The 20,702-nt window shown below is 37.0% G+C and overlaps 1 protein-coding gene across 1 annotated transcript; it reads left to right on the forward strand.

The window, feature by feature from the left end:
- Positions 1–223: 223 nt before the first annotated feature.
- Positions 224–11,098, forward strand: stc1 (stanniocalcin 1). Its single transcript, XM_065247984.1, has 4 exons — positions 224–473; positions 8,572–8,714; positions 9,347–9,558; positions 9,672–11,098. The coding sequence occupies exons 1-4, from the start codon at positions 359–361 to the stop codon at positions 9,952–9,954; spliced, it is 753 nt and encodes a 250-aa protein (XP_065104056.1). The 5' UTR covers positions 224–358; the 3' UTR covers positions 9,955–11,098.
- The last annotated feature ends 9,604 nt before the right edge of the window (positions 11,099–20,702 follow it).

Raw genomic sequence — 20,702 nt, forward strand, 5'->3', positions numbered from 1 at the left:
TTTCCCCAAGCACCTTTCCCAACTTAAAAGGAAAGTCAAACTTTACGCAATATGTGATTCCCAACTGCGCCGAGGAGCCTATTTAAATGACACGGATCAATGAATAAAGTTTGAGCCGTGGCTGTGCGAGAGCGCGTGCTGTGATGTGATTGGGCTGAACGGAGGGCTCGTGATGCTCGGGCACATATAAAGGGCGACCTGCGCTCCTGTCATGCACGCCGCCGGGAGAAGGAACTGGTAAAGAGCCTTTTTTCATGAGACTGGCCACATCACGCGCATTTTGCCAACCAAGTCACCGCGAGACAGAGATAAAGGAGCTCCTCTAATTTAATCAAAAGCCAGTGTAATTTAGTAAGAGATGCCGCTAAGGACCGGACTTTTGCTTCTCGCCGTTCTCATCGCCTCCGCGTATGAACTGGATCACAACGAATCCTATTCGCCCAGGAGAGCACGCTTCTCCGCCAACAGCCCCTGTAAGTAGGAACCGATCGGGAAATAACGAGCCGGTTTGATTCTGACACGCACGCATAGGGTTTAATTGCATGCTCGGTGAAGGGTAGATGCTGGGAGCTCCTGCTGTACTGTATGAGAGCTGTCATCTCCTCTGTGACTGAGCTTTTCATCCATTGCATCTATTGACCGGCTCAGTGACAGATGTATCAAATAGCCTCAGTGAATATCATCTTCATCCTTTGAGCCTGCATATAGCCGGCATACTCTATAGATCACGTACGCGCCTTTGAGGATTCATCGTAGCGGATGATGGTGATGATGAGAACTTGCATGATGCATTGAATGCGTGATGAATGAATGTGAATTATATTCTGCTGCGTCTTAAAATCAGTTTGTTGGGTTTCGTTGTTTCTGGTGTGCTGATGTCTTACTTCTGATAGACTTTTTCTATTGGACAGATCAAATTTATAGATTTTTTTGCAACAACAAAAAAATCCTCACATTATGGCGTTTAAATACCTGTTTAAAAAGTGATACAGCTGCTTTCATTTTTTTTTAAACTGGAAAGTACTTTCCAAATAGATTAAGGATGTGGATGTTTAGTGTGAATCTGGGTTAATCGTTTTCAGTAAACCACCGAGTGATTTTCTGGAAAATGAGGACTAGAGAGTAAATATAAAACGTTTTCCTCAGTGGGGTCATTATCATGCTCAGCATAGCTCAAGGGTGCTCAGACCAGCTGCTGGAAAAACTACAGTAGGCCTACCTTCCTGCAAAGTTTGGTTTCAGCTTTAATCAGACACACCTGAACCTGCTAACCAAAGTCTTCTGGTTTATTTCAACCTTTAATAAAGCAGATCTCCAGGAGCATGATGTTCAGCAAAATGTTGCTGAACACTCTGACTCGTGTGGCTTTCACCTATTCATACTCTAGTCTAGGGCTGGAAAATGATTAATCGCGACTAATCGTTTCCAGAATAAAAGTTTTTGTTTACATCATACATGTGTGTGTACTGTGTAAAATAATTATTATGCATGTATATATTTAAGAAATATTTATAAATTTAAATATAATTTATATTATATATAATTATAAATACTTAATATTTTAAATTTTTCTTGAAAATTATACTTGCATGCATGCGTGTGGGTGTATTTATATATAGACAATTATTATACACGTGTATATGATGTAAACAAAAACTTTTATTCTGCAAACAGTTAGTCGTGATTAACCATTTTGCAGCCCTAAAAACAAACTGTGCTAAATAGCACCAAAAGTGGTTCTTGGCTCGTAATCATAGAGGAACCAATATTAGTGCTATATAGCACCTATGAAGAACCATACAGGGGTACCACTATAGCACCACATATGGTTCTACACCGGTGCTACACGGGTACTTCATCAGTGCTATATGGCACTAAAAATGGTTTCTCTATGATTACGAGCCAAGAATCACTTTTAGTGCTATTTAGCACCGTTTGTTTACATCTAATCTACATTGTTTAAAAAAATTGGTTCCAAGCTGTCACTGGGGCAGTACCCTTTATAAATGTCCTAATATGTACCATTTATGTAAAGATAAGTACTAATAGGTACTAATATGCACTACATGTGTACCTTTGAGTTACTAATTTGAACACTTTAGGTACCAATGTTTACTTTTGAAAGGGTACCGCCCCAGCTAGGGACCATTTTTTTAAGTGAATAACAGGTAGTAATACAGATTTCACAGGTGGAAGGAGTTGGAGGCTGTGCAGTTAAATCACTCGCCTCTATATTTTATATTAGAGGGTGAAACAGATGACTTAATCAACAATGTGCACACTCGAAAGGACTCATTGCTATTCACTGTCAGAAAATTTGCTTTAAAATTGAACCTTTCTGTCGCTGGGGTCGTACCCTCAAAGGTTCATTTTTCTACTTTTAATGTTTATACAACGAAATGAAATGTTTTACCTTTTGGGGTACAATATTGTGTACCTATAAAGGTACAAAAGATATTAAAGGGATAGAATAATGTCAGTAGTTAATATGCTGCAGTGAATCGCTTGTCCGAGTGTCAAATAGTGGACCGTGTGTGGTATGGGACATTCAGTTCCGTTCTGTCTTTGGTTGGGACGTGAAAACCTTTGTCAGACTCTGCTTGGTATTTGCATAACTTCCTGTTGTACTTAGTTGCTAGGGAGACATGAACTGACTCAGTGCTTTTGAGACAAAGAGACAGTGGTGCACCAATAATTTTAAAAAGGCCAAAATGGACATACAATACATACATACTTTGCAAAACAAAAATAGTTCGGTGTAGGACGTCTTACAAAAACACATTGTGTCCAAAGTCTTTTTTATGTAGATGCAAAAGTTTTAGTTATTATGCGTGAGTGTCGATATACATTTAAGATGAATTGTTTTTGTTGGTGTACCACTGAGCACTTTTTAAAACCGGTCTTTATCTCGTATTATTTGAAGGCTTCCTCATCCCAAAGATGATGTCATTAGATGTGTGTCGACAGGAATGTGATAAAATCACGGATGGGTAGATAATGTCTTCAAATAATAAACAAAAAGGCCAGCTGTAAATGAGTGAACTCCACCTGACATATTAAGACAATGGCAGTGCAGTCTCCAAATCTGCCGGGTACAGCTGAGTCATGCACCGGGGCCACGGGTTCAAGTTTGGGTCATGCGCTCTGCCAGTTGAAATCCGAACAGGTAGCTATGTTAGTGTAGAAATGAATTATTCATAACAACAATTCATCCTAATAGTCTGTATGGAAAAATGTAATATCACCCGTGAAGAAATGTGCGTAGGGGCTCTGATAACCGACCCAGTTGTGGTTTTATCGCACTTGATGCTACACGAGTGAGAGAGAGAGAAAAGGCAAGCACAAGACCGTGCATTGTCTATTGATGGTTTTTTTCTATGAGTTCTGACCTGGCTTATCACGGTACCCTGAAAATTATTAGATTGAGCTGGCCAAGTTGTGTTCAAGTTTCATAGTCGTAATATATCTAATCATCATGCCTGTTTTCCATTGCAACACAATAAGTGCTCTATGAACGCATCAAATGAAATATCAGACCCATATTTTTTAGCCCCTGCATGAGAGACAACACCTTAACTGTGTGGTCTAATTCATCCGTAACACTGCTTTTCGCTGTAATGTTACCAATGACGTAGTGTCTGATGATATAAAACAGCACCGCCTCCCAAGTCACACACTACAGATACTGATAGCAAAATCGGAATAATTTAAAGGAATCGTTCATGCAAATATGAAAAATACTGTCATCATTTTCTTTATTCTGTTAAACACAAAATAAGATATTTGGATAAAATACAGTTAATGGTATGTGTTGACATCAAGAGTATTTTTTTCTACTATTTAAAGAGCAACTATGGTCCGATTCACGATTTTACACTTCCTTTAACGATATGCAAAAGGTACAAACCCCAAAGTTATCATTTCCAACATAAATCTCTTTTCATGGACTACAACAATTACTCCCACTTCAGAACCTGTAATTTAACTCCTGTCAGCATTGCATTGTGAGCGAATCTTTCAAACATGGTAAGAGTAGGGCTGGGCAAAAAAATCGATTTTTCGATTAATCGTTTTTTAAAACGTGGTCGATTAAAAATCGATTCTCAAAGAGCAGAATCGATTTTTTTTTCATATTTATTTCCGCAAACATTGACCGGAGGAATGGAAGCATTTTAGATTTCGCCAGCAAGACGTGTTGTGGCTTTTAATTTCTTTTTATTAATTACCCACTTGTAAACTGCTGTTCATTGTTCTTTTTTATTAATATAGTATGTGTATTAAATTCATTGAGTTGAATCGAGAATCGAGTATAAAAACCTACCTGAGAACCGGAATCGAAAATTTAATCGAGAATCGGAATCGAATCGATTTGATAGCTTGTGAATCGAAATCAAATCGATCTGGAACATCTGAATCGATACCCAGCCCTAGGTAAGAGGCGTCAGATTTCCAGCTCACGTAAAATATATTCAACCCAATCACAACGAACAGATTAGCTGGCCAATCAGGGACACAGCGCTATTCAAATCAACGAGTTTTGTAAAAAAAAATCAGAGCGTTTGAGGAAAGCAGGATATCTGGAGCTACAAAAATATACGGTATGTTGAAAATAATGTGTTTTTTAAACCATAAACCACGCAAACACATCGTATTATACCGAATACACAAAATACTGTTGTTTTTTAGCAATGTAACAGATGCACTTAAAGTCAACTTTGTGGTTTCAACAGAGAAAGAAACTCAGGTTCAGATCAACATGTTTTTGAGTAAACTATCTCTTTATTTATTTATTTTTATTTTTTTGACATGGCAATGCTGGGGCATCCAATAAAGCCCACAGCTAAAGAGCTCATCATGAATTAAAAATAACTCATCTAAAGACACCCTGAAGGCCAAGACATGGGTCAGCAAGACAGCTCAGGTTAGATCACATGAGTTTGTGTTCGCCCTGCTATAATTTTGCCCTGTCTCTACTGATAAGAGGCTGATCATGGAAATATTTGACCAACATTTGTCCTGAGGCTAAAGCCCGGAGTATAGTCTTCTTTTGCATGTACGCTAACATATGCACACAGTCCAACGCAAGTGTATCGTGCATGCACATTGCGACAAAATCCCTTAAAACTTTAATATAACAGCTAAACTAGAAACAATTAAACTAAACTGATGCCTTAAAAATTTAATTAAGAAGGACAGATTTTGGTATCTTGGCAAATTCAAGCACAGTTTGAGACATTTCTGATGGATGATTAATGTGTTATAAAATATGAAAAATAAAAATAAGCCTTTGAAACATTGCATAGCACGATACTAAACTTCATATGACGTGCTAATGTGCACATCGAGCAAAAATGGCCTTAACAGAATGTTCATCTGAGATCTTGCCCTAACCTGCTTCTATGGACAATAGACATATTCATTGCATGACATTTGGGGGTTTCTGGTTATTTCAGAAGTCTGCCTTCTGCCAGGAGACGCCATTGAGACAGCAACACACAGTACTTTTCCTTCAGATACAGTAAAGTGAGTGTGTAACGTCACCAGTTTCTCCGGCGCACACAAGCGCACTCGGTCCCTTAAGGTTCTTTCTCGCCGTGGCGTGGGATCCTGGCTTTACAGGCTACAAATCTTGTGCAGCAATGTGTTTATAATCTTTGGCACAGAACCGTTGGGGGTGGTGGGTTTGGACTTCACCGCACTGAATGTTATTGTCTTGTCACATGTAAGAGTAATGGAAAAAATGAGTCTTGTGCCAAATGTGACAGTCAGCAGAACCCAATATTGCGTAGCACACTGGCCCAACACTCCTCTAACTCGCTGAGTCCCTAACTACAGTATCACCGTGCAGGAGCACCCCAGAATCTCTGCAATGGGTTTTCTTCATTCACTGGGTCACACAAGCGCTTCCATAAACAAAAAGACACAACAATTTGACAACAATTTGACTTCATATAATAATTAAAAACAAACTCACACCAATTCAAGTAGTCTAGTAGTGTAGTAACAATGCACCATACTCTAAATTGTACAAAATGGGATGACACCCTTTCAAAACCTTTCAAAATTAATGTATACAGTTGGTACCAATATATAGGTACTACAGTATATGGACTTTTTAGGTAAACAGGTATTTGTTTTGAAAGGGTACCGCCCCAGTGAGATCTTTTGTACCTTTTTCTGACAGTGTATAGTTCTTAATGTTTTCTAAACATCCCATTGATAGAGACGTGTGGAATGAGAACATGTCCCCTTAAAGAGGATCTCCCGCTACGCTTTTTGTTTCCCTTGCAAGAGAGCAGAAGAATTTATTACCTGGCCTAAATGCTTTCACAAGTTTACTGCTAAAATATAAAGGTGCTTAAAAGGTTATTCACAGTGATCACTACAAAGAACCTTTTGTGAAACAAAAGAAACAAAAGAGTAATACACGAATGTTCCTCATTAAACCATTTCTTATTTTGTAGGATTATTGACGCTGTAAGTAATGTTGTACAGAATGACAAGCAAAAAATATCGCCAAAGTTAAATGATAAAAATATCACCTAAATAGGTGATAGGAAACATAAAAAATATAAGGCCCTGGTGTACTTCTTTGTTTAGCAAATCAGAATGTTTGTGGCACGTTCAAACCTGTCAATCATTTTGCAAATTCACTGAGCAGCCCATATTTAGTAAATATATATATACAAACACACATATCACCCTGATGCTCTTGTATCTGAATTTCAAACTGTGGACCTGTGCTAAAAGTGCATAATACAGAACCAGGCCATTGAGGTTGTGGAGAGGACAAGAAAAGAGACTTACATCTCCTACATGAGGAGATACTGCAGACATGTTTAGGCTAATTCACCCTGATCCAGCAAAAAACAACAAACTAATTCACATTGATCTAACAATCACCTAATTCACACTGATTCAGGAAATGCCAACAAACACCAACAACCTGATTCACACTGATCCAACAAATGCAAACCAATACCATCAAACTGATTCACACTCATCCGAAAAATGACAACACAAACCAACCAACACCAATAACCTAATTCACACTGATTCAGTAAATGCCAACTAACACCAACAACCTGATTCACACTGATCAAACAAATGCAAACCAATACCAACAAACTAATTCACTTTGATTCAGAAAATGCCAACAAATACCAACAACCTGATCTACACTGATCCAACAAATGCCAACAAACACCAACAACCTGATTCACACTGATCCAACAAATGCCAACCAATACCAACAAACTGATTCACACTCATCCGAAAAATGGCAACACAAACCAACCAACACCAATAACCTTATGCACACTGATTCAGTTAATGCCAACTAACACCAACAACCTGATTCACACTGATCAAACAAATGCCAACACAAAACAACCAATAACTAATTCACACTGATTCAGTAAATGCCAACCAACAGCAACAACCTGATTTAGACTGATCTAACAAATGCCAACCAACACTGATTCACACTGATCCAGTAAACGCCAACACAAACGAATCAACACCAACAACCTGATTCACACTGATCCAACAAATGCCAACAAACACCAACAACCTGATTCACACTGATCCAACAAATGCCAACACAAACCAACCAATACCAATTACTAATTCACACTGATTCAGTAAATGCCAACCAACACCAAGAACCTGATTTAGACAGATCTAACAAATGCCAACCAACACTGATTCACACTGATCCAGTAAACGCCAACACAAACGAATCAACACCAACAAACTGATTAACACTTATCCAACAAACATTAAAAAACACTTGTGAACACCAACTAACTGAATGACAATGATTCAACAAATATCAATTAACACCAACTAACCGAGTCACACTGATTCAGTAAACACCAACCAACTTATTTACACTTATCCAACCTACACCAACAAACTAATTCACACTGATCCACAAAATAGCAACAAACAGATTCACACTGATTCAACAAACACCAAAAAACACTAGTAAACACAATCTAACTGATTGACGCTGATTCAACAAACATCAGTTGACACCACTGAACAACCAAACAGCAACAAACAGATTCACACCAATCCAACAAACACCAACCAACTGATTTACACTGACCCATCAAACAGCAACAAACTGATTCCCAATGATCCAACAAACACAAAACAAATGATTTACACGTATCCAACAAACGGCAACAAACTCAACAAACTAATTCATTCAAAATGTTGATGATGGTTGAAGTTTGTTGGGTAGTGTGAGTTGGCCTTTGGAGCAAATGAATACTACTACTATTGGAAATAACTGGCTTGTGGGATGGTAAAAAGTCTGGTGCTTTTATTTCTTTGTCTTTGTATTGGTGTTTGAGCAACTGTGAACAATTTCCCTGAAGTACTGCAAATTCCTTTTACTGTCTTTCTAATTCAAATAGCAATTCAAAATCCCATAGGTCAAGGTCAGTTCAATTTATGAAAGTGCCTATTTTATAAAGTCTGAATATCCTAGATACAAATCTACCCAAGAATGTCTTTAATTATTTCCAATGTGCACCATTTTAATTGTGATTTTCGTTTTAGCTGATGTGGCACGTTGCTTGAACAGCGCCCTCCAGGTGGGTTGTGGTGCCTTCGCTTGTCTTGAAAACTCAACGTGTGACACAGATGGCATGCACGACATCTGCAAGTCCTTCCTTTATAGCGCTGCTAAATTCGACACTCAGGTATGTACGTATCAAATCCCATTGAAATGCATCAGTTCATCAAATAGTAGACAATATCATATTGATGTCAAAGACACTTTATTCAGTGAACATAAGATAAATCTATAACGCAACAGGATCAAGTGAATCCCAGTGAATTGCTGCTGAAATCCTTTGAAAAGTTTTATGAATATTTATTACAGTAGATGGCTTTTCCACCCAAAAGGATGGATGGATGAATGAACTGACTGAGTAGCATTTAATAATCCGATTTACTTCATCATGCTAAGGATTCACCGATACAAAATGCCTGTGCCGATACCGATATTCAATTACTTAGAATGACATCTACCAATAACGATAGATACTGATAGTTTTGCCTTTACCTCCTTGTTTAAAATGATCGCCCCATGAAATCCCATACAAACTGCAATTCTGTTATCATTGTGACCCAATCTAAAATAATCACACAGAAAAGTTCTGGTGCAGTTTTTAAACAATCTGCCGATGTCCGATAGTGGAAAATAAAGCTTTTATCTGCCAATACCGATTATATGCCGATATATTGGTGCATCCCTAATGGCTGGTTCAGATCAATCAGTTTAAAGATTCATATCACTTGTTTAGCATAGGGTTTCATCTTATTTCTGCAGGGCAAGGCTTTTGTGAAGGATAGCTTGAAGTGCATCGCCAATGGCATCACCTCCAAGATCTTTCTAACAGTCAGACGGTGTTCCACCTTCCAAAGGATGATTTCTGAAGTTCAAGAGGAGTGTTACAGCAAGTTGGACATTTGCACAGTGGCCAAATCAAACCCAGAAGCCATTGCAGAGGTGGCTAAATTACCAAACCACTTTCCAAACAGGTGAGACTGGCCCTAATGCATGCGAATTTTCATTTTTAGTTTAATTGTTCCTATAACACACTCATTTGTTGTTGACATATTAGCTCATGTGAATTATCTCTGTCTCACTGCAGGTTTTATGGGAAACTACTGCAGAGTTTGATGGAGTGCGACGAGGAAACAGTGGACCTGGTGAGGGCAAATCTGTTGACCCGATTAGGGCCTGAGATCGCCACGCTCTTCCAACTACTGCAGAACAAGCCGTGTCCGTCTGCCGCAGTACCTACTGGAGTGGAGACTCGTGGTGGGTGGCGATGGTCTGTAAGTCCCCACGGATTCAAGAACCAGCCAAATCTACGCAACAGAGATGCCTCGAATCTTTTTGGCAAGAAACGCAACATCGGCGACAGCTCGTAACTTCAGACCGATTCGCTGGTCCAAACCTAGCCATCAAGCTAACACACACAAGCGCAAAGTGAAAACACACAAAAAAAGAAAGCAAGACAAAAAAGTGGTTTATTTTTCAAGGCTATACAGGGACACATTCCTTCTCAACTGGAAAAAGGCATGTACCAGTCCAAAAAACATCTGGAATGTTTAAGTCTATGTTTGTCACTTCATATTTGATGAAAAGAGTTTGGTTATCAGGATTCAAGGGGAAATCGGGCTGGTTTACAGAGTGTGCTTCATGCGCAGGGAAAGCGATGTTGGGAATCATCGAAACATTCAGGTCATTATGTAGAGAGCTCTTATTTTCATGAAAATATCTATAGAAATATAAAAAGGAAAACAATATCATATAAATCAATAGCCATTTGTATTTGAAATATATCTTACAGAGATTACAGCGAAGAAAAATGTATGTGTGTGTGTATGTGTATACTGAATCTAGCGTTGATGTGAAATAGTCGGCATGTGCTATATAGAAATAAGAGTGTACTATTTATTTATTAACAGATATTTTACTATATTAGCTGTTAATCTCAGATTGCCACTAGCCTTTTGTGAGAATGGCGAGAGTTATCTTCAAATATCTATGTGCAGGAATTCATTGAAATACCAAAAAACACTACATAAATACAGCCACATCACAGTGGATGACCAATCATTATATATAACAAAATAGTAATCCAGTTGCACATGAAGGGATATTCCTTTAAAAAATGCAGAAGGACGTAAATGTGGCTAGCGTTTTTTATTTGAATATATTTTCTTAACTCTCGGATTCCAACGCTATTTCATGGCAATTCCTATTTATTTTACGAGGTGGTGAATTCATATTATTCGTATGACCGCATTCGTACATTTATGAATGAATTGTCTTTTTCCGCTTTTACGTTTGGGGCGGGGTTAGGAGTGGGTTTTCGTTATTGTTTTTTTTTTTTTTTTGATAATCGTAAGTTTTTGCATGAATTAGCCAACTTGTAAAATATGTACGAATTCTCGTAAGATCAGGGTGGATTGTCCCACCGAATTAAAAAATAATCTGTACTCATTATCTGTTATGGTAGTGCAATGCGAAAATAAACCGGTAACACTTTACTTGAAGAGGTGTTCATAAGACTGACATGACACCTACATAATCATGACATGACATAAACATGAATGAGCTTTTATGCATATTTATGACAACAGTCATTAAGTGTCATTTTTTCAATTATGTCAATTTTAATGCAAAGATGACATTGTTTGAAATGTCTTTGTTATGACAACTTGACACATAAACCAATACATCATAACTTGTCATAAACATGACATAGCAGAATAATGATCAAACTTAAGAAACTACCTAGCGTTATGGGTTAAAATTACATTAAACTGTCATTAAATGTCATTAAGTCTTAATATTAGGTAAATAGTTTTAAATACCATAACAAAATGAAACAGACACGCCAAAATATTATACTTTACTTTACGTATGTGCACAATACATAAAAATCTGACAACTAACAGAACTTGTTCTTTCTTACATTAATTAATTTAATCTAATTAACTTTTTTTCTAGCGATATGGACCCAACGCTGCATGGGTTAACCCATTATTGTACTGTTTTTATTTAACTCTTTCCCCGCCATTGACGAGATATCTCGTCAATCAAGAGAAAACGCTTCCCCGCCAATGACGAGTTTTCCCGTCTTTCCGCAATACCGCTATTATCCACTAGGTGGCGCCCTTCCGCAACTTTTTAAACCCGGAAATATTGCTCTATGGCAAGCTGCTGCATGTCCGTGTCTGTTTTAAAGATCGCTCTGAATGGGATCTCTATGAAAAGACCGTCACAAAAATGGAATTATCTCTGCTTTTTGCTCAAAATGTGGTGTTTTTGCAGAAACCTACCCATATTCAAAAGCTGATTACAAAAGAACTACTGAAGGTAGGATGAAACGTTTTTTTTTTTTAAAGCAGAGGGTTCTATCATTTGGTATATTGTATGTTTATATATTTAAAGAAGAACATTTTCTGGAAGGCATTAAACTTTGGTGAAAATCATGAAAAACGCTGGCGCTGGCTGGCAACTTTTTTAAAAAACACTGGCGGTGAAAGAGTTAGTTTTAGGTGAATCTGTCTCCAAATGGAATAAAATAAAATTTTATTAATTATTATTATTATTATTATTATTATTATTATTGGATGGTTGCTTTTATTTGTTAAACACATAGAGTAAACTTAAAAAAAACATTGAAGAAAAAAAAAGAAGAATATTCATGACGCTGTTATAAAACTATTTGACAGAGTATTAACACTTAATGACATTTTAATGCCAATCTCAATTCAATTTGTATCACTAGTAAAAAGTGGTCAGTTATGTTGTCTTGATAATGTCAAGTTGTCATAACAAAGACATCTCAAACCATGTCATCTTTGCATTGAAAATGACATAATTGAACGATTGATACTTAATCACAGTTGTCTTTATGTTCATAACACGTGCCAAGTCATGATTATGAAGGCGTCATGTCAGGCTTTTGAACACCCCTTCAAGTAAAGTGTTACCAAATAAACTTTAGGAGGAAATTCAATTCTAAGCCCAGAGCTACATCTACAGTAAACAGATTTTGGCCAACTTGTTGGAGAGATGAACAAGTTTCTCCCTGGTGAATATGACATGCGGAAGTGTTTAACTACGCTGTTGCCAGTGTTGCAAAGACACGAGAAAACCCTAAATGTCTATTTAAAAAAGCATATTCATTGACTAATATTTATTTTCTTACAATATTATTTAAATGTTTATTTTATTACATTTCCATGGGCAATATAAGTTTATTCAGCAAGCAGTAGTTTACAGATATTGTGCTTTTGTTGGTGTTTTGTTGCTTAGTGTCCGTTTTTTGGGGAGCTATTTTAAATGTATTTAATCTGTCTGTCAATCTTCTCTGAGCTCTTCTTAGTTGACTGTACAAGGCCCATGTTATGACTCTGTGCTGGTCATGGGGGAACAAGAGTCAGGTCACCTTTTTTGGTGAATGTTATACGGGACCACTATAATGCACATATTATAAAACCTTTCTCAAGCGTTGCCACATACTGTGTTGTCATGCAGGGTGATTTAGTCGTTACGAGTATATTATTATTAGCTTTAAAGGAGATGACATCCAGTATTTCATAGCACTGTTGGTTTTGCTTTGATAATAATGATAGACACATTAAACAGACAATTTCGGGCAGTCACAGCAAAGTGTTTTCTGGAGCCATTCTTGACACTATGCAATATTCAAGGCCTATTTCTCTTAAGAGTGTTTACCTGCGGTTAGGGGGAGATCTGTTCGCTTCTTGGGGTTCTTCGGATTAGCAAAGATTGGAGAGCAGAGAGATGCTTGTGTTGGGCTGGGGGCTTTGAATCCAATCAAACCACCGCAAAACCACTTTTGGCTATTCCCATCCAAAAATGAATTCCATAGCGAAGAAACCATCTCACCACCGAGTGACTTAACCATTTAACCAATGTGCATCCTTAAATAAGTCACTTTTTCTTACAGCTTGTTTTATGCACTGTAAAAAAGTAAGTGTTCGTGCTGCATAAAATTTCGACTTTATTCAACTTAAACATATTTGTTAACGCAAAAATCTAAGGCATCACGAACACTTACTATTTTTAAGTTGAACCAACAAATCTTTTTTACAGTGTGGTGAACTCAGACAGGTGCCACAGGTGCCAATACTTTGATGTTAACAAAGGAGTTTGTTTGAATTTGACCCAAAGAGTTACTGTAGGACGGACGGGCAGAATGACTGTTTTCCTTAAACCAAATGATCTGCAAATCTAAAACTAATTCACCAAACTATGCAATAATATCTAGTAAGATTTCAAACGATTTTTAAAATCCATGCTATCAAGCCCTAAAAGGGGCCATTTCAGTTTTGAAACTTAAACAGTAGCGTTTTCTTCTCCCATAAGAGTTCAGATTCCCAGTAATATTGTCTATCTATAAAAATTTTCGTTGTTTTCTATTTATGTACTTTTTGTTTATTTCTCGTTTCATTCTTGTTTATTTGATGTTCCTGATTTGGCCAAAATGGATATCCTTAATTAACGTTGTATATGTTTAAATGTGTCCTTAGGTTCTCTCTTAAAGGGATAGTTTGCCCAAAAATGAAAATTCTGTTATCATTTACCCACTTTCATGTTGTTACAAACCTGTACCCGTTTCTTTGTTCCACTGAACACAAAGGAAGATATTTTGAAGAATGTTTGGAACCAAGCAGATGAAAGTGAAAAACCTTCAACTCATACTCGAAATTTGACCTCTGCATTTAACCCATCCCAGTGGGTATTGAACACACACACGGCCAGAACCGGCAACTCTCGGGTTACAAGCCCGACTCTCTAACCACTAGGCTACAATGCCACTGTGATCTGGGGTCTTCCATAGTATTCGTGAATGGTGCCCCAAATCCATTTTTCAAAATATCTTCATTTGTGTTCATCAGAACAAAGAAATTAATACAGGTTTGTAACAACTTGAGGGTGAATAAATGATGACCGAATTTTCATTTTCAAGTGAAGTATCCCTTTAATATATGCACTTTCTGTCTAATAGGACCACTGTAAAAGGGCATTGAAGCATTTTTAAAGTATGAACCTTAATTCCGAATTCAGACACCTGAATAGCTGCTGTGTTCTTGTTCAATAGGATGTAGTGGCATAGTGAGGACTTTTTGTTTTGTTTGGAAATATGATATGAAACAATATCGCAATCTATTAAACACCAAGGACATTCCTGTACCAAACAGTTGCTGCTAAACTGATTTCCAACCCCACTGTGTTATGTTAAAGCTTTTCTTACTATTAAAATTTGTCCTGCTTTCACTGTGTGCTCATCCCCCTTGGTTCCCAATGGGTGATAAACATTTTCATTTACCAGTGGCCGAATAAGCACAGTTATGGAGGTATCTCAGCAACAAGGTGTCCATACCATCTCCAGTGAGTGCGCACGTTTGCTTCAACCCAGAGATCTTGCATTGAAGCAACACATGATTGGTGGTATGGCCACTCTTGATCTGTTATCTTTACATTACTGAATCAAAGGGTGTTGTACACTTAAATGTCAATGTACGTTATTCTGTTATTAAGTTATTACATTGCATTTGTTAGACTGCTGTGGATACAATAATTGTTCTCGGTCATACAAAGCCACCGCTAGCTCACCACGTTATTCATATTGTGTGATTCAGAGGATTTTCAAAATGTAATGGATTTTGTAAACTTCAGAGAATGTATATTTTATCAAATGTCTGTATATGGTTCAAAGGGATGCCTACAGAAAGTTTATCGCAGCCCATGTGAACTTGAATAGCATTGTGTCCTTATCACGATTTATGGTGGATTAGCCAAGTTGGAGACTGACCCTTCTTGTTGCCAAATTTAAAGTTTATATAACCACTGCCTCAAGGAAACATTTTGATGTCTAGTCTTGGAATTGAATTTAACGTTCATTGCCTATGTAGAATAGAAACGATTCAAGCTGTGCGTTTGATAGATTTCTCCCAGTAACGTAGCAAGACACGTTTCAGGTTAGCTTAATAATGTCATTTTATGTCATTGATCATTACCTGAGAAAACCGAATGCACTACAACAGAGACGATCTGTTCATACAGGTCCTTTACAATCTCTGATTCACCAAGAATTGGTGATATTTCCTCTTTGACCCAGGGCCATGTTAACCAGGCTACATAAGCCATTAAAAACTGTATGGTACTCGCTCTTCTCAAAACTTGAAACCACTTCTCATATTCCTGTTTAAGCTGTTACAAATAAATGTTATATTTTCAGAGATTTATGTGCCCTTTCGAAATGCAGTGTGAAACCAAAATAAGTCAAGGTTGTTGTGCAAGGCATTTTATTTAAGGCATTCTCTTGTTTTGTCCCTAGGGTTACATATGATGGAAATTTTGTGATTGATTTGCACTTTATTCTAAACTCATACACATATATACCTGTGTGTATATATGTGTGGGGTTTCTCTCTGTGCTGACAGATTAACAAAAGATACAAATGCATCAACTATGTGTCTTTTAAGGTGTATTAATAAACTATGATCAGATCTGACATACGGTATCTAAAGTTTGTCATATTTGTGTTTTTGATTTTATGCATATTCACACTAAATATAAGACTTCACAGGACATGCAAAGAACCAAAACACCAGATTTACTAAACACGGCAAATTACCGTACGCGCTCAATTAAAAAAGTGCAGATAGGAGTGGAAATTTCTGCAAGTGATCTAACAAGGATGTTTTAGGTGCAATGTGTAACTTTTAGAAAGATCTTTTGACAGAAATGCAATATAATATACATAACTATATTATCAAGAGTGTATAAACCCCTTATATAACAAACTGTATTGTTTTTATTACCTACACCGTGGGTCCCCTTAAATAGAAGTTGCCATTTTGTGGCGCCTTGTTTCTACATTAGCCCTAAAAAGATAACAACCTATCTTCCAACCCATACGATTGTTCTGGTCGTTTGTCCATTCCCCCAAATATGACCAACAGATGTGTTAACTACTGGCAGCAGGTGAAACTTAAAGGGAACATATGATGAAAATCTGTCTTTTTCCATGTTAAAGTGCTATAAATGGGTCCCCAGTGCTTTAATCAACCTAGAAAATGTGAGAAATATCAACCCAGTAACTTAGTTTTTGTAAACCATTCTCCACAAGCATGTGAAAGAAAATAGGTCATTGAAATTTAGCTCCCCTTGTGATGTCAGAAGGGGATAATACCGCCCCTTAATCTGCACTATCCAACCACAACACTACCATTTAGTGCAGCGATCAGCTCATTTGCATGTTAAAGGACACACCTACAAAGTGACAATTTTAACATGCTATTTAAATGATCTATATGACATTTTGAGCTAAAACTTCACATACGTACTCTGGTCTTAAAAAAGTCTTGTGAAATGTCCCCTTTAATATATCAGGGTATGAAAATATTTATTGGGGTATAATATTGCAATGATGACATGTATTGGGATCAGTGGCAGCCCCAAGGGGTCCCCCCAAAAAAAGGCCCTGGCCCCCCAGTGCCCCCCCAAACAGAATGAGATTTAAAATTTTTATGAGATGAGATTTTTATATTTAAATAATAGTAGTAATATTTATTCATTAAAATGTACATAAATAAAATACATTTGTATAATGTGTTAAATAGAATACGATCTTAACACCTCCCTTCTCCTTTACCCGCGAAGCCGCGATCATGCGCATCCGCACTACCATCCATGTGACGGGCATGTGACGTCTTGTTCGTTCCTGTTCAGCAATGCATGCATGAAGAAGTAGAAAGTTGAAGATGAAACTCACAAACTAGTAAGTAAAACTCAGTTAATATAAAGCGTATTGTGTCAAGCTTAGATAATCACTGTCAGGGTTTAAATTGGGCCAGGGCTGTCCAGGGCTAAGCCCCGGCACATACTGTAGGCTAAGAGGTAAGAATGGTGCCCACGTCGAGAAAACTTAATAGAAGACTAGAAACGTGTTAAGGACTTAAGTATGTTAACTGGATAACAACTAGTAATAAATAAGAATAACTATACTCCAAGTAGTATTAAAAGCAAAGGGAATACTGTTGACCATTAGATTCAGGCAAAATAAAAAAAATTATTTGTGTCACCCTAAGATTTGCACTGGCCCCTTTGTGCCCTCCCATGAAAACAATCCTGGGGGTGCCACTGATTGGGATATGATTTTTTATTTAGATTGACAGGATTAATTGTATTTATATATAACACATTACACTATTCTGGCATTTAGGACAAATAACCGACCCATTTATTTATTATATAATAAAACACAGCATACAAAACAAAACAGTCACAACTTTATTCAAAAATTACTTAAAATACTCCAAGTGTACTGAGGTCAAACGATCGAATTCTATAAAGAAAAGACACAAAAGTGAAGACAATCTAATGTAAATATCAGATCTGGTGTACTCGTTGAAAATAAGAAACGATAATACATCATCTTTGTGAAACAGCATTCGCTCTTGTGTGCAAGATCGCATCATTACGTTAGCTAAGAATGTGGCGCGCTATATATTGGCTGTCGTGACCGATTGCTTCATGCCTTAATGTTCAGGTTTATGTTTGAATGAGACCTGACTGTGTGTTGCATTCATGAATTTCTTCATATAAAGTGATGATATGGCTTCAGTTTGCAAGGTTTGCAATGCAAATGGCTTGTAATACGTTTAAGCTATTGTGTTTTTTGGTGAATTTATGCAATTAATACCAGTGACTGTACTTTTACTGGTTGGGTTTAGGGTAAGGGTGAGATTAGATGCGCCAAAATATATTTAAAAGGCGCCTAATCTGACAGCAAAAAAAAACATTCAAACGTAAACACAGGTTGTATAAGCTGCTGGCCGCTAGAGGGCACTAATCGCTGTCACACTCCTTGTCATCATAATATGGTGCTTGCACAAACAAACTATAGGTGATTATTTTTGAAAGACAGTCTCAAAGACAAACTGTTTTTTCACTTTGTTGTTGTGTGTTTGTCCTGTGGTGACTGTGGAAGCTTGACTGTCCGTTTGGTAAGGGAATGGTGAGCTCTGGACTGTCGCTGATTGCGATTCATAGTCTCTCCGCTAGATGCACTAAAAATGTACACACTGGTCCTTTAAAAAAAAAACAATCTACCAAGAGCATCACAAATTAGCGTAGGGTTTAATTCATGCTTTATTTAGTGCTGTATGTACTCAGTACTGTTAGATTATGATATTTTATAACTTTTACTTAAGTTGTAATGCAGTTTTGCAGTAAGGTATTTGTACTTTTACTCAAGTATGATATTCAGGTACTCTTTGTACCTCAGCTTCACTGTTATATTGTGACAATAAGCTTTGTTTATAAAGAAAGATGTATTAAGGCTGCTGTGGAAGAACCCCATTAAAAACCATTGGGATGAATTGGAACTCCCTTAACAAGACCCACCTAATCTCGCAAATAGCCAGACCTTTCGATTTGGGAACCATGGCCGCTTTGAACAGCCAAGGAGTGTCCAAGAGGCCATATGACTGATGCGCAAAGCAACCAATCACGTTTCACTTTGTGCTGTGCCATGTTTAGGGGCTTGGGGATGTCGCCACAACAAAAGACTAGTGTGCAACTATCATTCACGAACGTCTCTAAAGTTTATAACAACAAACATGTTAAAATGCATTGCATACTTTTAAACATACAGGGTTTATTCAATATTGGTGAAGGATTTTGTTACTGATATAAACGTGAAAGTTTTCCTCTTTGATCAGATGGCTTTGTGTTGTTTCCGGGCAGAACGTTAAAGATCGCAACACACACATCTCCCGGAAATCCTGTATAATTAAACCAATCAGAGGACGACTTCAACATCTGCTGAAAAGTGTGCCATACGCATCAGACCTTCAGCTAACGGTCCATGGTAATAGTAATCAATACACCAAAAAACATAGTTACTACACTTTTACCACAAAAAACATGGTTAATTTTCATAAGGAATCATGGCCGATTATAAAATCACAGACATAAGGTGAATGTTGACAGGTTTTACCTTAAATGTTAAACATGCTCACTCAAGATTTTAAAAACATGGCGTTTCACACACTAATAAGATTTTATTAAAGGATAATTCCGGTATTTAACACTTTGAGTCTCATTTCTGGTTTGTTTTGGATGAACTACAGTGATGGACACTGAAATTTTGACAATGGGTCGTGTCTTGAGTTTTTGAGTAAAGTACTGCATAAGTACAGCGAATTTACAGCGTATGTTTCTGTAATTATAGTAAACTTATGAAGTACGTACGTGTAATTATAAGGGAACAATTTATAATATTTGGGGAACAAAGGGGTAACAACCAGGAAAAATACAAATAATATATGCAGTAAGTATTTTAGATTACTAAACAACAAAACTTGAAATTCAGTTATTGTCTTTATGCTATCCAATACAATTTATTTAGAATTTTCAATAAAGGTTACTTACCTTAAGAAAGAAAAAGAGTACAGGAATTTGTTGGGTCATCAAGCAAAATTAAAAATAGCCAAGGCAACTATGGTGAAAACAAAGCAAGCAAAACTACTACACTCTTAGAACGGATGTGTTAAAAACAACACATTAGTGTTGATTCTGGGACAACACACTAAATGCGTTGTCCCAGAATCCACCCATCTCTGTGTTATTATGGAAACAACACATTTTGTGTTACTTTTAACAACTTGTTTTTACAATTTGTGTGATATTTTAACACAAAATCAACACAAAATGACACATAATGTGTTAAAATTACACATAATGTTTTAAAAACTTAACACACAAAGATGTGTAAAAAAATAACACATCCTTTCTAAGAGTGTATTTTCTGTAGTTACTGTGTAAATATACCATTGTTTTGTGTTGTGACAGTCTAAGTCAAAAAATTTTACCCCCTTGTTTCACGTAGTTGGAGTAAGTACAGAATCTGCGGGCTGTAAATTAAAGTGGCACTTGTTAACCCCTTGTTTCACGTAGTTACAGAGTAAATACAACATCTGCGGGCTGTAAATTAAAGTGGCACTTGTTACCCCCTTGTTTCACGTAGTTACAGAGTAAATACAACATCTGCGGGCTGTAAATTAAAGTGGCACTTGTTACCACTTTGTTCCGAAAATATTATAAATTGTTCCCTTAAAATTAC

Source organism: Paramisgurnus dabryanus, chromosome 11 (genome assembly GCF_030506205.2).
Source record: "Paramisgurnus dabryanus chromosome 11, PD_genome_1.1, whole genome shotgun sequence".
Classification (NCBI taxonomy): Eukaryota; Metazoa; Chordata; class Actinopteri; order Cypriniformes; family Cobitidae; genus Paramisgurnus; species Paramisgurnus dabryanus.

Coding starts and splice junctions, on each gene's coding strand:
- stc1 (XM_065247984.1), top strand. CDS start 359: ATGCCGCTAAGGACCGGACTTTTGCTTCTCGCCGTTCTCATCGCCTCC. Junction 474..8,571: donor CTTCTCCGCCAACAGCCCCT/GTAAGTAGGAAC, acceptor TTTTCGTTTTAG/CTGATGTGGCACGTTGCTTG. Junction 9,559..9,671: donor CCAAACCACTTTCCAAACAG/GTGAGACTGGCC, acceptor GTCTCACTGCAG/GTTTTATGGGAAACTACTGC.